The 17,192-nt window shown below is 48.6% G+C and overlaps 1 protein-coding gene across 2 annotated transcripts in view; it reads right to left on the reverse strand.

The window, feature by feature from the left end:
* Positions 1-2,565: 2,565 nt before the first annotated feature.
* The window catches only part of LOC149339799 (proclotting enzyme-like), a 35,793-nt gene continuing 21,166 nt past the window's right edge, over positions 2,566-17,192 (reverse strand). For both annotated transcript variants that reach the window (XM_089548465.1, XM_089548466.1), the window contains exons 2-7: positions 14,640-15,214; positions 13,938-14,014; positions 13,075-13,193; positions 10,401-10,681; positions 8,401-8,546; positions 2,566-4,859 (exon numbers count right to left, since the gene is read on the reverse strand). In XM_089548465.1, coding sequence (XP_089404591.1) covers positions 4,704-4,859; positions 8,401-8,546; positions 10,401-10,681; positions 13,075-13,193; positions 13,938-14,014; positions 14,640-15,114 — 1,254 coding nt within the window. In that variant the 5' untranslated portion in view covers positions 15,115-15,214 and the 3' untranslated portion in view covers positions 2,566-4,703. The remainder of the gene's footprint in view (positions 4,860-8,400; positions 8,547-10,400; positions 10,682-13,074; positions 13,194-13,937; positions 14,015-14,639; positions 15,215-17,192) is intronic.

The following is a 17,192-nucleotide window of genomic DNA, read 5'->3' on the forward strand; positions in this document are numbered from 1 at the left end:
GTGAGCGGCCAGTGCGCCCCCGCCGGCGTCGTGGTGGCATCCAGAAACGGGAGGAGAAGCATGTGTGCCCTCCTCTGTTCCCAGGGGGCGCGCGGGGTTTTCTTTGCAGCCACCACGCGCTTGCGCTTGCTGGCGGAGGAAGTGGGGTGCGCTGTATTCCACACTGCTCTGCCAGGAGTGATATGAGGAGTCCCGTGATCTATGAGTGTAAAGAATTACCAATGCCGCATATATGGGCATGTAGGCAGAACCTAGCCGAAGTGATATGCTGGTTAGCTTAAATAATCTTATTGCTGATAGGAGTCAGTTCGACTGGCCATCTCCGATGGCTAGTATCGGGCTGATACGAGTCCAATACAAAGGGCATATCCAATACATCATACCTGCGCGGCAGGGCCACGTATTTGTTACGGGAGACCAGCTCGACAAATTCTTCCTCAGAAGGCCATTTTTCAGCATTGTGTGTTTTGAAGGCAGGGCACGTTATTATAGCTTTCTTTCTAGGTCGCGGGATAAAAAAAAGCTGCGAATACCGTTTAATTAGTGGCCCGCGGCACCAGGACTGCAAGCGAATACAGTCTGACCCTTCAGCCTTTTGCTCTCTGCGAATAAACCATACTTTACTGGCACGGTCTAGGGTTCAGGAAATTCCTACAGGTGCCTTTCGGCGGGGGGAGCCTTGCTACCTTGCCTGTAAATGTTGGGAGGGGAGCAGTCGCTCACCTTGCACCCCCTGTTCCGGCACCCCTGCTCAACGCGTGCTGCGGAAGCGACAGGCGCCGTGCTGCTGCCCGTGAGGATAGGATGCATTGTGTTTGGCAGCTCTCTTTATAGATTTAGAGATCATGACGCGTAACCAGTCCTGCGGTTGTCCGTGGAACGCAACGCGAGCGGGATCTCTGGAAGATAGGTATCGCAATCTCTCCATGTCACAGAATGCGACACGTATGCGCTTGGTGTTGTGCTTGACTCCCTATGTGTTCGACACAGCATTGAAGCTGGCTGTTTTCTTCTGTTTGATGTCAAGTGCACCGCAATTTTCAACAAGCACCTTCACTGTGAAGAATTACGCGTTGTCCGTTCTCAGCTGAACTGGGAAATCGAACTTCGCGGATGTTCTCCAGCTTTTCAGTGATTACCCGTACACTCAGATGTCTGAGAAAGAACACCTCCAACCTCTTGCAGGGATGATCCGTGATCCCATAGAGGAGTCTGCTCCCGCTTGCTGTCATGGAGTACGGTCCCATGATGTCACCCACCTCGATTCTCCAGGGGGCTGGGCTATCGACCGGCTAGACGAGTCCCGGTGATAGTCCGCATCGGGGTTTCATGCTTTGGCACACGTTGTACGAACGGGAGTAGCGTATTGTGTCCCTTCTCATGCCTGGTCAGGTAGCGAAGCTGCTCTATGCTTACAGGTCTTGAGGCCCCAGGCGTGCCCAGCGATGCACAAGTCATGAAACTAGCGTAAGAGTGCCGTTCTCAATGCTCGTGGTATCATCACCTTGAACGATTCCGTCGTCCTGCGGTGTCTGGGTACATTGAAATAGAGATGGTAAAAGTCCGAAATTAAGGCCCCCCTCATGACCTAAGAAGAGAAAGCGCTTGTTACCTTTCTCCATTCTAGAGCCCATCCTTCTGAAAAATGAAAGCAGGGGCTTTCATTTACATATCACTACGACGGCAATGGCAAGGCCGTTTTCCCGGCGAATTTCTGAAAAATTCTTGCCATCCTCTTTCCTACAGAGGCATCTCTGACGCACAGACATTGTCTTCTTTCCATGCCACGCAGTCGTTCTTGCTCTTGGTTTTCCATCTAGGTTTCATAACCAGCCAACCATCGCCCACAAATGGAGCCGTCATCAACGTTCATCATGGAAACATTTTAGGACAACGCATGTTAAATTTTTGCTTCACCAGCTGTGCCAACATTTTGGGTTCCGAGAACGAACGTACTTCGGACATGCCCCAATGACTGTTTAAAATCGTGCTTATAAACTCAGTATATTAATGGTCAATTCGCTAGCAACCCGATGAACCGTATTGCACCTATTGGCACCTACTGGCTTAACCGGCAGCCTCTGCGAACATAGTTGTGTTGAATTATTCTTGTGTGGTGGCTCAGAGGAAGTCCGAAAACGGGGACAAATTAATGAAACAGTCGTGAGAGGGCTGGTTGGGAGCGCTGTCCAATTTCAGTGATGCTTTTCTTGAAAAGTGTGTTCAGCATAATTTTCCTTTGAAAAATTTCTCGCTTCGACCGAAGAGCAACTGCACCCTCCGCTTCCCTTTTAAATTCACATCTTCCCGAACGAGGTGTCCCGGGCCTCACTGGTTTGATTGCATGCTAGAGATTTCTGTATTATGTATTCCTTTCTTGGCTGTCACAGGGCGCATATATCGAAACTATACTCCTATTAAGACGCCCTTAGTCAGCCATTCCAAGCATTTTGAGAGAAGGACTCTATAGAGCAGAGGTATGAGACATCCTGAGTACGCTCACGAGTGTACTCATCATTATTATGTATTGCAGCTCTTACACTAAATGAAACACAACATAGCAGACCAGGTGGCATTACACTTTATTAATTTTTTCTGACAGTCATGTATTCAGCAGCGCTCAAAAAAAAAAATAATGCTAATAGGTTGACGAAGACAACATTGAAACAATTGTATTCACAACCGGTTTTGGCAGAGTTGAACATTTTTATAGTGGTTTTTCTTTGCCACGCCCTTTAGTCTCGCTGTGACCTCTTAGTATATTAAGAATTGTTGCTGAAACGATGTTTTTACGATGTTCTGGTAAGAAGGTCCTCCCTGTGGGAAGTTTACGTGGCGTCTGTCAGCATCGAATTTCCACCTTTTTACTCTCGAAATGAAGTCCATACAATGCCAAGGCGCCTGGGCGAATCATTAGCTGTGCTGGCTCCTTACGTCCGCTGTTCTGGCGCACTTGTCTTTCATTATTATTTTACTTCTTTTCCAAGACCTGTGCCCTCCTCCAAAGCGGCATCTATCAGCGCGCTTCATCAAAATTTTCTAGCATTTTCAGCGCTTGATATGTGCAGGTCTAAGCAAATGCCCAATGTTCAGTTTGACGCACGTGCACTGCCAAGCCTTAAAGCACTCTGCTAATGTTGCTGGTACAACATAGCTGCCAGTGCAGCTGAAGTGCCAAGGCAGTGCACAGCTATATTCAATGACAAACCATTGTAGTAGGCTAGAAATTCTTTCCATCGCGCTTGCTCATCATGCTGGTCGCCATAATTTTGTGCGCGTAGGCAATGCCTGCTTGTGGTTCGATGCCTGTTTGCTAATACGCGACTACGTTATGGCACGTCGGAAACACGGGGGAATGCCGAACGTTCCGCGATTCCTCCGTTGGTTTCAATACATATGGGCAAAACACTAAAGCGAAAAACTGCAAATGTTCATACATATGTCCAGCTTGTTGCAATAAGCTTATGCGATTAGTAACAAATCAGCACAACAATGAAAATGTGACGTAGCATAGAATATAAATATTTTTTGTTTTAATGTGGAATATTTTGTTTGTCACCTGTTTGTACATTGCTTGTTTTTTTTTCCTGTATATATTTTTACGCAACACCATCAGCAACAACGAGAACTAAATGAGAAGTATTACTAAGCAACGGACTCTTGTCATATCACTACGGTCCACAATGGAAGCGTGATCAAGCAGCACACGCGGACAACAGAATCTTCTCATTGAACTGTTGCACATTTACCAGGCTTAAGTAAATCAGCGCAAGGATGCCGAAATGAGAGTGAATTACTGCATTTCCATAATTCTTGCCACTAACACGACAGCTGTGATGAATTCTCTGGCCGCTTGTGACATTCTTTCTGAGTGGTTCACATTTTCGCAGACCGATGCCCTGTGGTCAAGCTGTCTACTTTGTGTCATCTTACCGAAACAGCAGATAAATATGAGTGAAGAAAAATACGGACTAACTTGCCTTATTCGTTGATTGAAAACATAGCCCTGTACTAATGGGGGCCCATAAGCGTTCGAGTATTTGCGCAGGACAAAAACTGTGCCGTTTACTGACACGTCTCTCCAGTTCCCGGGTTTGAGTGTGCCAGGAATAGTGTCGCGATAAATGATGCATTCTACCTTCGCTTTGCCTCCCCATTAAGAGCAGTTCACTTAAAGTGACGGTAAACGATGCTTACTACCACGTAATCGACTAGCCAACACGCAGGCACGTCTGTAGAATTTTGATGAGAGCTTGCCGGAAAATTATGAAGTCAGCGAGTCGGCTAACACTGAGCAAGGCTGCCTGCTACAGCGTCTCTGCATAGGGAACACACCATTCATATACCCGGCACTGCTGCTTAAGCAGAAGAGAACAATAGCAATCAGGCTGTGAGCTTTGTCCCTGCTAAAATTTAAAGGAACAATAACACTTTCGTTTCCGCGGTTTTTGAAGCTTGGCTCTCGAACGTCGTAGCCCCTGATAAGTGGGAACTTGGGCATAATCACAGGTCTCTCGACTCTTCCGAATGGAAGCCCGTAGGCACAGTGGAGGGGACATAGTCGACGTGATCTCGCGTAGAGTTCGTCCTCTCGCGTGTACCACAGAAGAGCTCACACAAGCAGACACGTATAGCCTTCTTGCTCTGCCAAGAAAGCGATCCCGAAACGTGGTGGATCCTCGTCCTCTGTGAACAGACGTGTCCTACTGAAGTCTCTCGCTGAGCCACGGCAGAAACTCGGTGAGCCGCGTGTAGACTCCGGGGTAGCCCGGCGTAGCGCAGCGCTTTCCGAATGATACGACACCGATGAGGAAGAAGCGGCCTTCGTCTGGAAGCACCAGCGGACCTCCCGAATCACCCTGCAAGCCGCAGAAAGACATCGGTTGTAGTGCACAAATGTCAAGCAGGGTACGGGAAAAAAAGATTCTCTCGACGCACAAATTTGCAAAAGGGCAGGGTGGAAACCTCAGTCGGCTCACCACCAAAGTTCCGACCAGAATACTTGTCCCCAGGATGAAAACAATTTATTTTGTGGAATCTTGGTCAGTGGACAGAACCTTATCTTCTTTGTCCAAGATTGTGTTGCAAATGTCCAGCACTTTATAGTCTGATACAACTTAAAAGAGCAGTGGTTTTTTCCCTTCAAAGGATACCCTTCCAGACAATTGCATCAGCCGATTCTCGTGACCCTGCTAGTGTGACAAAGCAGGGTGTGGTGGATGAAAAGGCATAGTCCCCTCCCTCCGTGGTCGCGGATAGACCACTTTCTCAATTGTGGCTCCGCTCCCTGCATTGTCACGCTACCAGGGTCATAAGAATCAGCCGACGCCATTGTTTGAAAGGGGGTCTCTTGACGGCAAAAAGCCGCTGCGTTCTTAGGTTGTATCAGACTATACGCATCCGATGCACCTCAGTTTGCGCGCAGCGCAGTGCGGCCGGCATTTCTTCGCTGATTATCAGCAGAGACTCTTAACACTCGCTAAATATTCGGGTACGCCTTTTATATAGCTCGCGGAGACTTTATTTTCAGTATTGCCTTATTGCGACAGAGGCGTAACTTCCCGCAATGAGTATATTGCAGTTCTGGAGGAAAACGATGAAACCTACGTGCAAACGATGAAGCCTGATTTCAGGACGCCTACATGTTCTTGCCTGGACGTTTACAAGGGCACGGTTGCAACGATTTCACAGATTCTGCGGCGGTGGTAGTCCCTTCATTTTCGCTACTGCTTCCGAAAGATAAAGCGCTTGCTCGCTATTGCAAATTTAAAATGAGTCGCTCTTAATATACAAAAAGGAAACCTAGATGGACACCGTATACCGGTATCTTTACAACCCAGCGCATCTGGTTTTGCAGTCATTCTACAAGGGTCATTTGGTACTTCATTTTAGTGCGGTAGTACCAGATCTTCCACTCAGCCGTCTAGTAATTATCTATGTGGGCCGCCTGTGTGCCTACTGGACTGTGGGCAACCTGCCCTAGGTGGCCGGCCTAGGTGGCGCGTGAGCCACATATGTAACGTGACCTTGTGACGTCATCACAATCTGCCCGCCGGATTGTGAGAAAACTGCTCACTACGGCAGGTGGCAGTCCAATTATTGATTGGTTGTTAGAGGCCAGCCAGGAATAGCAACCTCTGTCTCACAAGGCCATGCGGTCGCAGCACCTGCCATCGCACGGCAGTGGCGTATCGCTCAACCTCTCCACCACGGCGACAGCAGTGCTGTGAAGACCCCCAGCTCTCTATCAACGCAAAGTAGAGAACCTTGAAAAGAAGATTCGAACCGAAACTGAAACCGAAATAAAACCGCTGCTGGCGCATCTAATTCGCATTTCACCTAATGACGCTAAATCGTTCGTCATTTATTCCTGTTTAAAAGACGCGCAGGAAAAGTTTAGCCTGTATCGATAGGGTGGTATGGTGAGAGGCCGCTCTCTCCGGTAAAGGAGCCTAATCTTATAAGCTACAAAAGACCAGAAAGCGAAATGCCGATGTCGCCATCAGTGGACAGTTTCGCAGTGAAATGCTTTCGTGACGAAGTTTTTTATGCTCGGATCCAAGAGGCTACGCTACACTTCTATTCAGTTCAAGAGGGTGGCAATCCGCTCTTTTCGGTAACGACGCCACGAGTTTGAATTGACTGCCGGGGGGATTCTGAAATCCAATTTTCTCAGCGTTACATACGTATCTGCTATCAGAGAAGCGTCGGCATAACCAGCTACAGCCTGAGAATCATATTTCACCCAGAACAATTATTGATTGGAGTTAATATTCGCATCTCTTTAAGGATTTTTGTGCTATGCATCCAACTCCAGTACCCGCCACATGTCACATTGCGTTAAATACTCCGACGCAATCGGCCTATAACACTGTCAGAACAGTGTATTCACTGCAAAACTCTGTGTATATGGTGTAGCGTGCGCTCTCAGCGTTGGAAACATCACTGGCATACTCTTGCTGGAATCATTATCTCGACAGTTTAAAAAACGCAGACAGTACATATAGATAACACACAAGGGACATCCGCTCGTGTCTCTGGTGTGTTGTCTAGATGTACTGTCTTTGTTTTTAAACCTGTAAAAAATGATTGCAGCAAGCGATTACCAACCAGCCCTACTTAATGTTTTAACGAAGTTTCAGAATAATGTTATCTTAACCCGATAAATCAGTGCGTTAATTACTTTTGTTCATACACCGACGTCAGACTAATTAGTTGGCAGAGAAAAGTGGAAGTCTCTATAGCAATGTGGACGCATCTACAGGTGTGGCGGTGACGGTCATCATAACGTCTGCAGCCTGCAGGGATCACGAAGCATGGCTCAGTTACGTTCTCAAGCGTGAGCGTGGCACAAGTGGCCAGAGTGGACCCCCTGGAACTTTCCTGAAAATGCATGACACCTTCAATGTGGTTGGCGAGCAAAAAGAAAAAGAAAAGGAGCAATAGGGACACTGAGAACAACTGCAAAATTACTTTTTTCGGTGTCAGATCACACTAGACTGTTCCAAAAGGTTTGCGACTACTACAGAGTTGACCAGGTCTCTGACAATGCACTGCAATTCGAAAGTCGCACGCTTCAGACGGGCTTGGACCTTTGGAGGTTCGAAGTCAGCACCGTCGCTCTGTCATGCACACACGGTGGCATGCTTCGATCATTTCATCCTTCTACCTCTTATCTTTAGTACTCTCCCTCTACTAAATGCTCGCGGTAGTGATATAGGACCGGTTGATGCCAAGTGATGGTTATTCTCCACACGTTTCTCCTCATCCTTCCTACAGCCACTTACTATTTAAAACCGCCGCGGTGGCTTTGTGGTTATATTGTTTTCCTGCTGACCCGAGAGACGCGGGTTCGATACCGGCCGCGGTGATCCCATTGCGATGGAGTAGAAATGTTAGAGGTCTGTGTACTGGGCGACGTAAGTGCACGTTTGAAAAACCCAGGTGATCGAAATCATCCGGAGCTCTCCACTATGGAGTGCCTCATAGTATGAGTCACTTTGGAAAGTTAAACCCGAAAAAAAAAACCAAACCAAACCAAACTTCATACTTTTATCTCCTGCGAGCTAGCGTTATCATAAAATCAGTTCTCTGAGGCAGCAGGGGCCTCGGCTGACAAATTTGTGTTAGTAAAAAGCGAAGAGCACAACGTTTTGATCCTATACACATTTAAAGCTGTGCCACTATGTATTAGTTGCTGCAATGTGCGAGGGCATCAGTATCGATTACTATGCACTGCCACGAACAAGCTGTGCGCGGGCAGGTTACACTTAGGACTTAGTGAAAGACAGGAAAGACAGAACCAACACTGACCGAACAGAAAAATATATGCGCTGTATGTGCACTTTCAAAATGACCACAAAAAAAAACTTTTTTCTTTTTTTTTCAGTTGAGGCTTACCTGACATGAGTCCTGGCGTCCGTTGCCGTCGCCTGCGCACAGGTAGACGCTGGAGATGGGTACCTCCTTCACAAACGCCTTCTTGCAGGTGTCCTCGTCCCAGATCTTGATCTGTGCCTCCTTGAGCACGTCACTAGACTCACCGTCTGCGCGTGCAACAATACGAACTCGTTAACGACCAAAAAATAAAGAAAGGAAGATGAGCAGTCAGTGCCAGAAGAAATGCCCCTTCTTGCAAACCTGTTAAAGGTGCGGTTCCACATGCTCACTTTTTATTGAACCATAACTCCAGGCTCATATTATCCATAATATGGATGGGCTTCCCGGCACGAAAACTTCAGGGGACGCTTAAACTCCGCCTGATCGGTATGACGCTCTAATGTAAATGGGTCCCTTGTCGTATCACTTCGCAGGCACGGATGCTGTTCATTATTTCACCACCAGATGACGCTTAACCTACCCTTAAGAGTACAATGCGAAACCATTAGTGATCCCTCCCACGCAAGTACCCCTTCCCTGTCGACTAGGTTCTGAATACGTGCGAATATATGCGAAACTGGTCATTCTCTCTCTTACTTTCACAGATGCGGACATTCCTCTTAGCATTACTGGCGCAGTGGTGCAGCGGTTAAGCGGTGCGCCCCTGCCCAGGCAGGTGGCTGTTTCAAACACAGCCGCCGTGGGGTCTTTTGGGACCGAGGTTGCTCTCCCCGAGCAACCTCTCGCGAGTATTAATTAGTTTACTGCCACCTGATAATAATATAATAATGTATTAGCAAAGACCCGTATGACGAAAAATGTCGCTTCTATTCGTATGATATTACATTCATATTCTTTTCCTATATGTCCTTACCTAAAGCACCGTCATGATTAGGGACAGTACAAGATAACGACGCAGCAGAACCGACGAAAATGACTGTTTAACATGGATGCAGGCTCAGCTTTACTATCGAGCTCATAGTGCCCGAACAATTTCGTATTAATGAAGCTAGCCCAGGAAATACCAAGTGTGTCCAGCAGACTACTAGACATTTTACTTCCTTAAAAGAAATATACCCAATGTCAGATAAAATTTACACTTGTACATTGACAAATGCACATCTTTAAGTGCCCGACAACTGCGCAGCAGCATTAACCAACACCGGTTTTAAGCCTTTGAAGTGCTTAAGAACTTCCAATTCAGTTATTGTTGCGAAAGCAACACTACTGGAGCCCAGCTCGGCTCGTCGCGTATGCTCGGGGCGGTGCGGCTACCAAACGACCTTGAATCGCCGTTGCCTAGCAACCGCTTTAGCTGCGCTCCAATAGATGGCCGTTGTAGCAACCCGAGTTACTACCCGAGCTTACACACGTTACTTGGGTAAGCTCGGGTAGCAACTCGGGTAAGCTCGGGTAAGTTCGGACGAGCGTCGTGCCATCTGCACGGGAGGTTGCTCGGGAAGAGTAACATGGGTAGCAAAATCCCGACGGGTGGCTGGGATACAAACAGCCACCTGCCAGTGCAGTGGCGCGGCGCTTAACCGCTGCGCTACTGCGCCACTGCGCTGGTAGTGGTATATGAGGACTCGCCGCCATCTATGAATCTTAACTAGGAATTACCAATTCAGCTTACATGAGCATACATACCCACTAAAGATATCATGCCACGCCCCTACGGCGGAGTTTAAGTGCCCCCTCCAATTGAAGAATGAACACCTGCTTTCGCAGGTATACTCGGCTTAACTACGTTAAGCCCCTATCAATTTTTCATTCATGTGCGTTGTGCGGTTTCGTTCCGGTATTGCTTTCTAACAAGACTTTTTCAATGATTTCGGAGCAGTCACTTTCAGCAAGCATCACCAGCCAACGGTATTTTTTATTTTGTAATGCAGGACATACCTTAGTCGGGTTTGACTATGCCTAAACTTCCCCTGCATACCATTTCTTTATGTAAATACAGAGGCCCATAAAAAAGATAAAAGGCTCGCTTTTGCACTTGTTAAGGCGAGAATAAGTCTTACTGAACGCCGTGGTTCCCCAGCCGGTGACAAAGGCGTGGTAGCCGTTGAGGTCCCGCGTCTTGAAGTCGTCGCCGTACGGCAGGCACACGGGCCGCACGAACTTGTTGAACGTCACTGGGCGCTCCATGGTGAGCACGGCCACATCGTTCTTGAAGGTGCGCGCCACGAAATCCGCGTGCCTTTCCACCTTGACGACGGGCACGTCGACGGGCATGACGTTGTCGTCGCTACGCACCAGGTTGTGGTCTCCCAGGCGCACAGTGAACGACGATGCCGGCAGGCTGCACGACAATCACCGGGTCTCGTCAGGACGCAGTTCAGCAAAGCTTTCTTAGCATTACATTGGCTGAATTCTTTAGTTTATAAACGAAGCTCGACGCAAGGAAAGGACACGGACAAAAGCAAATCCTGCCCCCCCCCCTCTTTTCAACCCCACCTCCCTTACCCTTACCTCCCCTTACCAGAACTACACGAATGGGACATTTCGCGACCTTGGCTGTGCTAATCCACCATCCCAGCTGACCCTTAACACAATTGTTATTGCGAAAGAACACAACTATTTCAAAGGTCGTAATCTTTGTGACCTAAATCCTCGCGTCCGCCTAGTGCCCCAATGAAAATGTTTTTGGTGCTGATCGGATTGTTAGTTAATTAATTAGAGCCAAACATGTGACCAATGGTGGGCGTGGTCGGGCCGGGAGTGCGCGAAATTTGAATCTCCGGAAGTGCGGCGTCACGTGGCACACCATGTGATGTACCACGTGATTGGCCCACGTGCCCGCTAAGGTGGGCGGCCAGCGCGCGGCAATCTAAGGACCGTATTTTTTAACAATTCTGTTCGCAATTAATTTTTTCATTGTTACTGTTTGTAGCTGCAGGTTGTGACTTCATGACTCACAGCTATGCCAGCAACGTTATTCGCCGGTTCCGGTACATCGAAGACGCGAGTGGCCAATGGCAAGGAAGCGAATGACTGAATCACGAAAAGAGTCGTTGCAAATACGGATCCAAGTGGGCCTGGCCCATAAGCTTTACGCGATAGGTGATTACGTGATTAATTGGACGATGTGGGCCATGGATGTTACTGTTACTTCTTCGGCCCCGTGGCAGGCGAAAAGTCCGGCTTTTGTTGCCTCCACTGGTTTTTGGCCAATGAACCTCAACATATATCCACTCTTTTAATTTTATAAGCAAGGTCGGATGCCACTGGCAGGGATTCGTTGGGTCAGTTAGCCCATTGTGGTGGCAGTGGTGTTTCTGTGCGGCAACTCTCAACCATCGTAAGAGTAAGTCATCTAAATTGCTCCTCAAGCTCACCGGCGTCCCTAAAATATACTTATAATTGCTGGCCGCTTATACAGTACAAACTTTTCTAAGTCGAAGTTTACAGGAATGGAGAAATATTTCACGTAAACTCTCGCTTTCTAGCAACGCAAAAAAAGTTATTTCAGCAAGAATTATGGCATATATTTACATCGCATAGGTGACATTGTTTTATACGCGACTCAACCTTTTTGCGTGAGTCTCCCCTAACGAACTTTTTCTTCTAGACATACATCCATAAAGTCATATGTCTGTCTGCCGTACGTCGTATTGACGTTAAAGATCCCCAGGTGGTCGAAATTATTCCGGAGACCTTCACTACGGCACCTCTTTCTCTCTTTCTTCTTTCACTCCCACCTTCCTGCCTTCCCTTACGGCGTGGTTATGATGTCCGCCGAATTATGTGCGACGGATGCTTCGCCATTTCGTTTCCTCAAAAACCAACCAACAGTGAGAAGCCTGCAATGTTGTAGGGATGTTGTGTTCTTTCGCAGCAATAATTGTGTTAAGGGTAAGCTGGGCTGACAGATAAGCACCGCCAAAGTAGCCCAATGTCTCATTCGTGTACTTCTGGTAAGGTAAGGTTAAGGAAGGTGGGATTAGGGTAGTGGGGGGGGGGGGGGGCAGTATTTGCCTTCATCCATGTGCTTTCCTTGCGTTGAGCTTCGTTTATAAACTCTCCATCATTTCCCAGAGAGCGTAAGGCGTTCATACCTAAGAGGCTATTTTGACTTTGTTTCTAACTGCAAAACAGGTAAGCCGCCTCCTGCCTTGGTTGTTAGGCATCTCGCTCTACTCCAACATTTGCATATTGTTTCCCTTCGCAAGATAGAATCCGGGATTTGTGACTCGCCTCGGTGCGTAATGAAACAAAGTCTCGGCATACTTTCGCTACGATTATTTCAACGCACCTACTTGTGCCTTAATCTCGGCAAACTATTCTTATAAACTTATTCTTATAAACTTATAACCCTCAGAGAGACAACAACAACAAAAAAATCTGGGATGCTGGCGGCGGTTCTTTCCAGTGACGACCATGGGTACGTTAGCGAAAAGTTCACTTTATGGCTCCTGAGCTCGCATTATCTGAATGATGTGCAGCTGACACATGTCTCGCTTCTAGGGAGTGGCGTTAGGTCAGCAGTCAGAGAAATTAAAGGGCTGCCAAAATATCGGGAACCAGGTGGTACCTCTGTCTGGTATGCCGCACCCAGGGCAAATATGTGTAGGCAACCGACAATGCGGTGGTGCACATCGGTGTGCAGTGGGACCGCTTGCAATAGAGCGAAAGCAATGGATTATCGCCCGCTGCCACTGAGGTCATCAGAGACACGCTTAACTGTGAACATACTTGGTCGCTCGATGCCCAACGACGACGCAGTGGGCGGCAGTCACCACGTGCCGGTCAGTAACCAGAGCGCCACCACAGGCGGCGCTGTTGACACCGCCACTGTTGATGTAAATGGCCGCCTGCAGGTGAAAAGAGATTGCAACAGCCTTTTTATAACAAGGAAATAATCGCCACTTAAATCAGCTGTACTCCATCAAGTCATGTAAGTCCACGAGTGCAGTCAATGGCAACTGTACCGTTTTGTTGAACAGAACTTAACCCTGAGGGGATACACTTAATTACGTCTGAGTAACAAGCAGCACAGGTAGTCGGCCCCTTAGTTTAAATGCATTGGCAAAGGCGAGTCTTGCAAAGGATTAAACCATCTATTTGAAATATTGGGCAAGTTACGAATGCTGCTTCGGGTATTTATTGGCGTTGACGTGTGGCACCATCGAACCAAGAAAAGCCATGCAGGGATGCTTCGAAACACTGACCGAAACTATGCTCTTTTCAGCATAAAATGAAGGCAACAAGGGTTGAGGGGTTCACTTGTCCCCCTTGTTCACTTTGTCTTGTGTCGTCAAGGATCTCATCTTCCTGCCCTCTCTTCAACGTTGTTCTTCTCTGGCACTTTGAGAACTGAGAGCGGGAAGTTGATTTCTGATAGCGCTTACGAGAATCTGGTGCAGGCTACACGACATGAAAAGAGTTCACTTCTGTCTCGAGCTTCCTGAAATTCATTGCTGCTCTATGTTACCTGTGGCTATGTTTCACGCACTGGTTATCCGTATGACCCACCTGAATGTTTGAGCGCTTAAGCAAACTGTGTGACATCCCCTCCAGGCCGTGGTGTAAACATAACGGCGAGGCAGTGCACCTACCATCCACGGCCATGCGCCGGGCTCCGACTCGCGACCTCCCACGATGCGGCTGACGCTGACGTTGGTAAGGCCGCACGCTGCACGGCACGGAAAAGGGAAAAAAAACAACAACTGGTAAGTCAAGTCATAGACATGCTCTCTCCGAAGCTCCGATGCACTACTCATGCATTACTGCATTATGACTAGAAATATTTCTTTTCCGGCTTGCTAGCGAGAGAAAGGTATCTAAGGTCATGTTGTATGAAAGCCACACGCCAGGACATTGTATTCATGTGACACTGACCTGTTTAGCTCTGACGAGAAGAGGGCGCGAAACTATTTTGCCTCCTCTGTTAGTTAAGGTATTTGTCACAATTTCTTGTTGAGAGTGTATAGCTTTCATTATGTGAATAGAAGCGGCGTTGGAGTGTTCGCCAAAAGTTAGCAGTTAAGTGTGCGGGCGGGCCAGTGTTTGGCTCTATGACGTGTCCATTAAAGTTGGACAACCACCATAGAGAACTCAGGTTTGTTCTTTGGCTGAAGTTGTATTCTTCAGCTAAAATCGTCGATGGTTTGCGTCAAGGGCAACACAGGACTGTCATTGACTTAATGCAGGCATGAATCATACGTTTCTTGAACATAAACGCAAACCTAAGGAATGGTCAAGGTATGACCTGGAGAGATGCAGACAACATTAAGGTATCCCTTATTCTGCCTACTTACCAGATGGCAGGAAGCGTGGGTAGTTTGCGATTCTGGGTCCTTCGAACAGGTCAGAGTTGTCTCGGGTGGGCGGGCCCTGGGTAGGTGGCTGTCTGATGGGTGGCTGCCGAGTTGGGGGCTGCCTGATGGGTGGCTGCCGTGTTGGTGGCTGCCGGGTGGGCGGCTGTCGGACGGGTGGCTGCCGGGTGGGCGGTTGGCGAGTGGGCGGTCTCTGCTGCCCGCCTCCAGGGCAGCAGAGCAACGGCACGTTACGCGAAAAGCCGCAGATGTAGCGTCGCAGGAAATTGAAATCTCGGACGGACTGCAACGCCGGGCATCGGGCCAACTCGAGACAGCTGCCTGGCTCGTTGAACGGCGTGCGGCAGCCGTCCTCCTCGGGGAACTCGAACGAGAACGTGCCCTGCGCCTGAACCAGGCCCTGGATGCTGGCCGCCGCCAGAGTGAACAGCGCCAGCAGGACTCCCGCTGAACCCATGGTGTGGGCGCCGACTGTGCGTTTAGTGTTCCTTGATGTGGTTAGGCCTGATGGCGCGGACACTTGATGGGCCGGGGGTGGTTTCACTCCTTCGCTGACTCTGCGTGTGCAATCGACAGAGAAGACGCCGCTATATCATTAGATGTGCCCTTATCGACAAATCGCTATACCAACACCAAAAGAAAAACTTCTTGGTTTCACCGTTAGCACTGGTTTCCAACAGTATCCAGACAACACGCTTGAACTATAGACATGGGCTTCATCCCAGGATTTTGTCTTGAAAGGTTTAAGAAACACAATTTAAATCTGTATAAGCGGAGCTGGAAAAGATATAGCTATCGACCAATCACATCCCAGCGGTTCAACGACACCTCCTCATTTTTATTAAGCACGTCGTTGACGTCCTGAACCACGCAAGAAGTGTCGCAACCATTTTATCATTGCTCCACGCATGAATGGAGTTTTATTGCGAAACAATACTACTTTCGCTACCACCTCAGTCCGTGCCGTGCCGTGCCGCGGCCGCATAGCCATGCTTGACCTTTCGCGTGACCTCGCTGCGTGACGTCATGCCATCTGTGTAAAAACGAGGCCCCATGTCACGCCATCGCCTTGCGAGGCGGATTGCCTCGGCCTGACTCCCGCTCCTCTCACCAGGGGCGCTGCGCGCTATGTGACATCATACCATCTGTGTAAAAACGGGGCCCCATCTCACACCGTCGCCTTGCGCGGCGCATAGCCACGGCCTGACTCCCGCTCCTCTCACCAGGGGCGCTGCGCGCTATGTGACGTCATACCATCTGTGTAAAAGCGGGGCCCCATCTCACACCGTCGCCTTGAGCGGCGCATAGCCACGGCTGTGGCCTGACTCCCGCTCCTCTCACCAGGGGCGCTGCGCGCTATGTGACGTCATACCATCTGCTTAAAAAGGGGGCCCATCTTACGTCGTTGCCTTGCGCGGCGCATAGCCACGGCCGCGGCCTGACTGCGCTCTTCTCGTCAAGCCCATGAGATGCCGCCTCCAGCCTATACGCTTCGGCAGGTTGCAAAGAGAAAGCATCAGCGAGCTACGGAGACAGAAGAACGAGAAGAACGGCTTTCCAAGCGACGAGCTCAAGATGCAGCAGAACCACGTGTTGCTTCGCAATTACCAGGCTTAACCAAGCTAAGCCACAGCCAATTTTTTTATTTTTGCCTTGCTAAAATCATATAGGTGGTAACAGGACGGCCAGTGAAAATGTGTACGTCACCAATTAATTTTATATTGAAAATGCAGAAGCGAGAATCACGAAAATTTTTGTCACTACAGGAACAAGTGAGTCATTTAAAGTATGGCATATTTAATTATAAAATACAAGGTCTATTGAGGTTGCCTTGACAAAATTTCTGGCTACACCTGCAGAAAAACACAATCCCTTTTCATTCGCTGTTGTTGCCTCTAAGGGCAGGAATTGAAGGGGAGTGTGGGACGTTATTCCCCCCCCCCCCCCCCCCCCACCTTCCCGCTGTGCAAGGAGGAGGAAAAACTTTATTTCGTCAAAAACACGCGTAGATGGTTCCGTGCTAGATGGCTATCAGTCCTCGACTGACGGCAACCTGGGCGGCCCACTCCACAGCCCGTACCTGGGCGGCCGGATCTGAGCTGGCCAACACGGCATTCCAGGGCTCAAGAGAAGGAAGATCCGCAGGGGACGGCTCTTTCTTGCATTCCCACAGGATATGATCATATGTCGCCGTGTCCCTACACCGTTTACACTCCACCGGGTCTCTACACCATTTACACTCGGGCTTCACCTCTTGCGGACATAGTTTACTGAGTATATCGGGACTTAGGAAAGATGTCGTCCGGAGCCATCTCCAAACAAATTCTTGCTCCTCGACCAGTATATTATCCGGAGGCGGGAAAAGCCTCCGGCTCAACCATAGTGCAAGGAACCTTAAACAGGAAGACGATTCTTCATCGCAATTTTTTGAGAAAGAAAAAGTTCAAGAAGCGCATATTTTAATAGCACCACCCGTCCCGAGAGGTGGCCATGAATCCGCTCATACCTTAAATTTTCACAAGACCATGAAGCAAT

This window comes from Amblyomma mixtum, chromosome 6, assembly GCF_055824585.1.
Source record: "Amblyomma mixtum isolate Tamu chromosome 6, ASM5582458v1, whole genome shotgun sequence".
Classification (NCBI taxonomy): Eukaryota; Metazoa; Arthropoda; class Arachnida; order Ixodida; family Ixodidae; genus Amblyomma; species Amblyomma mixtum.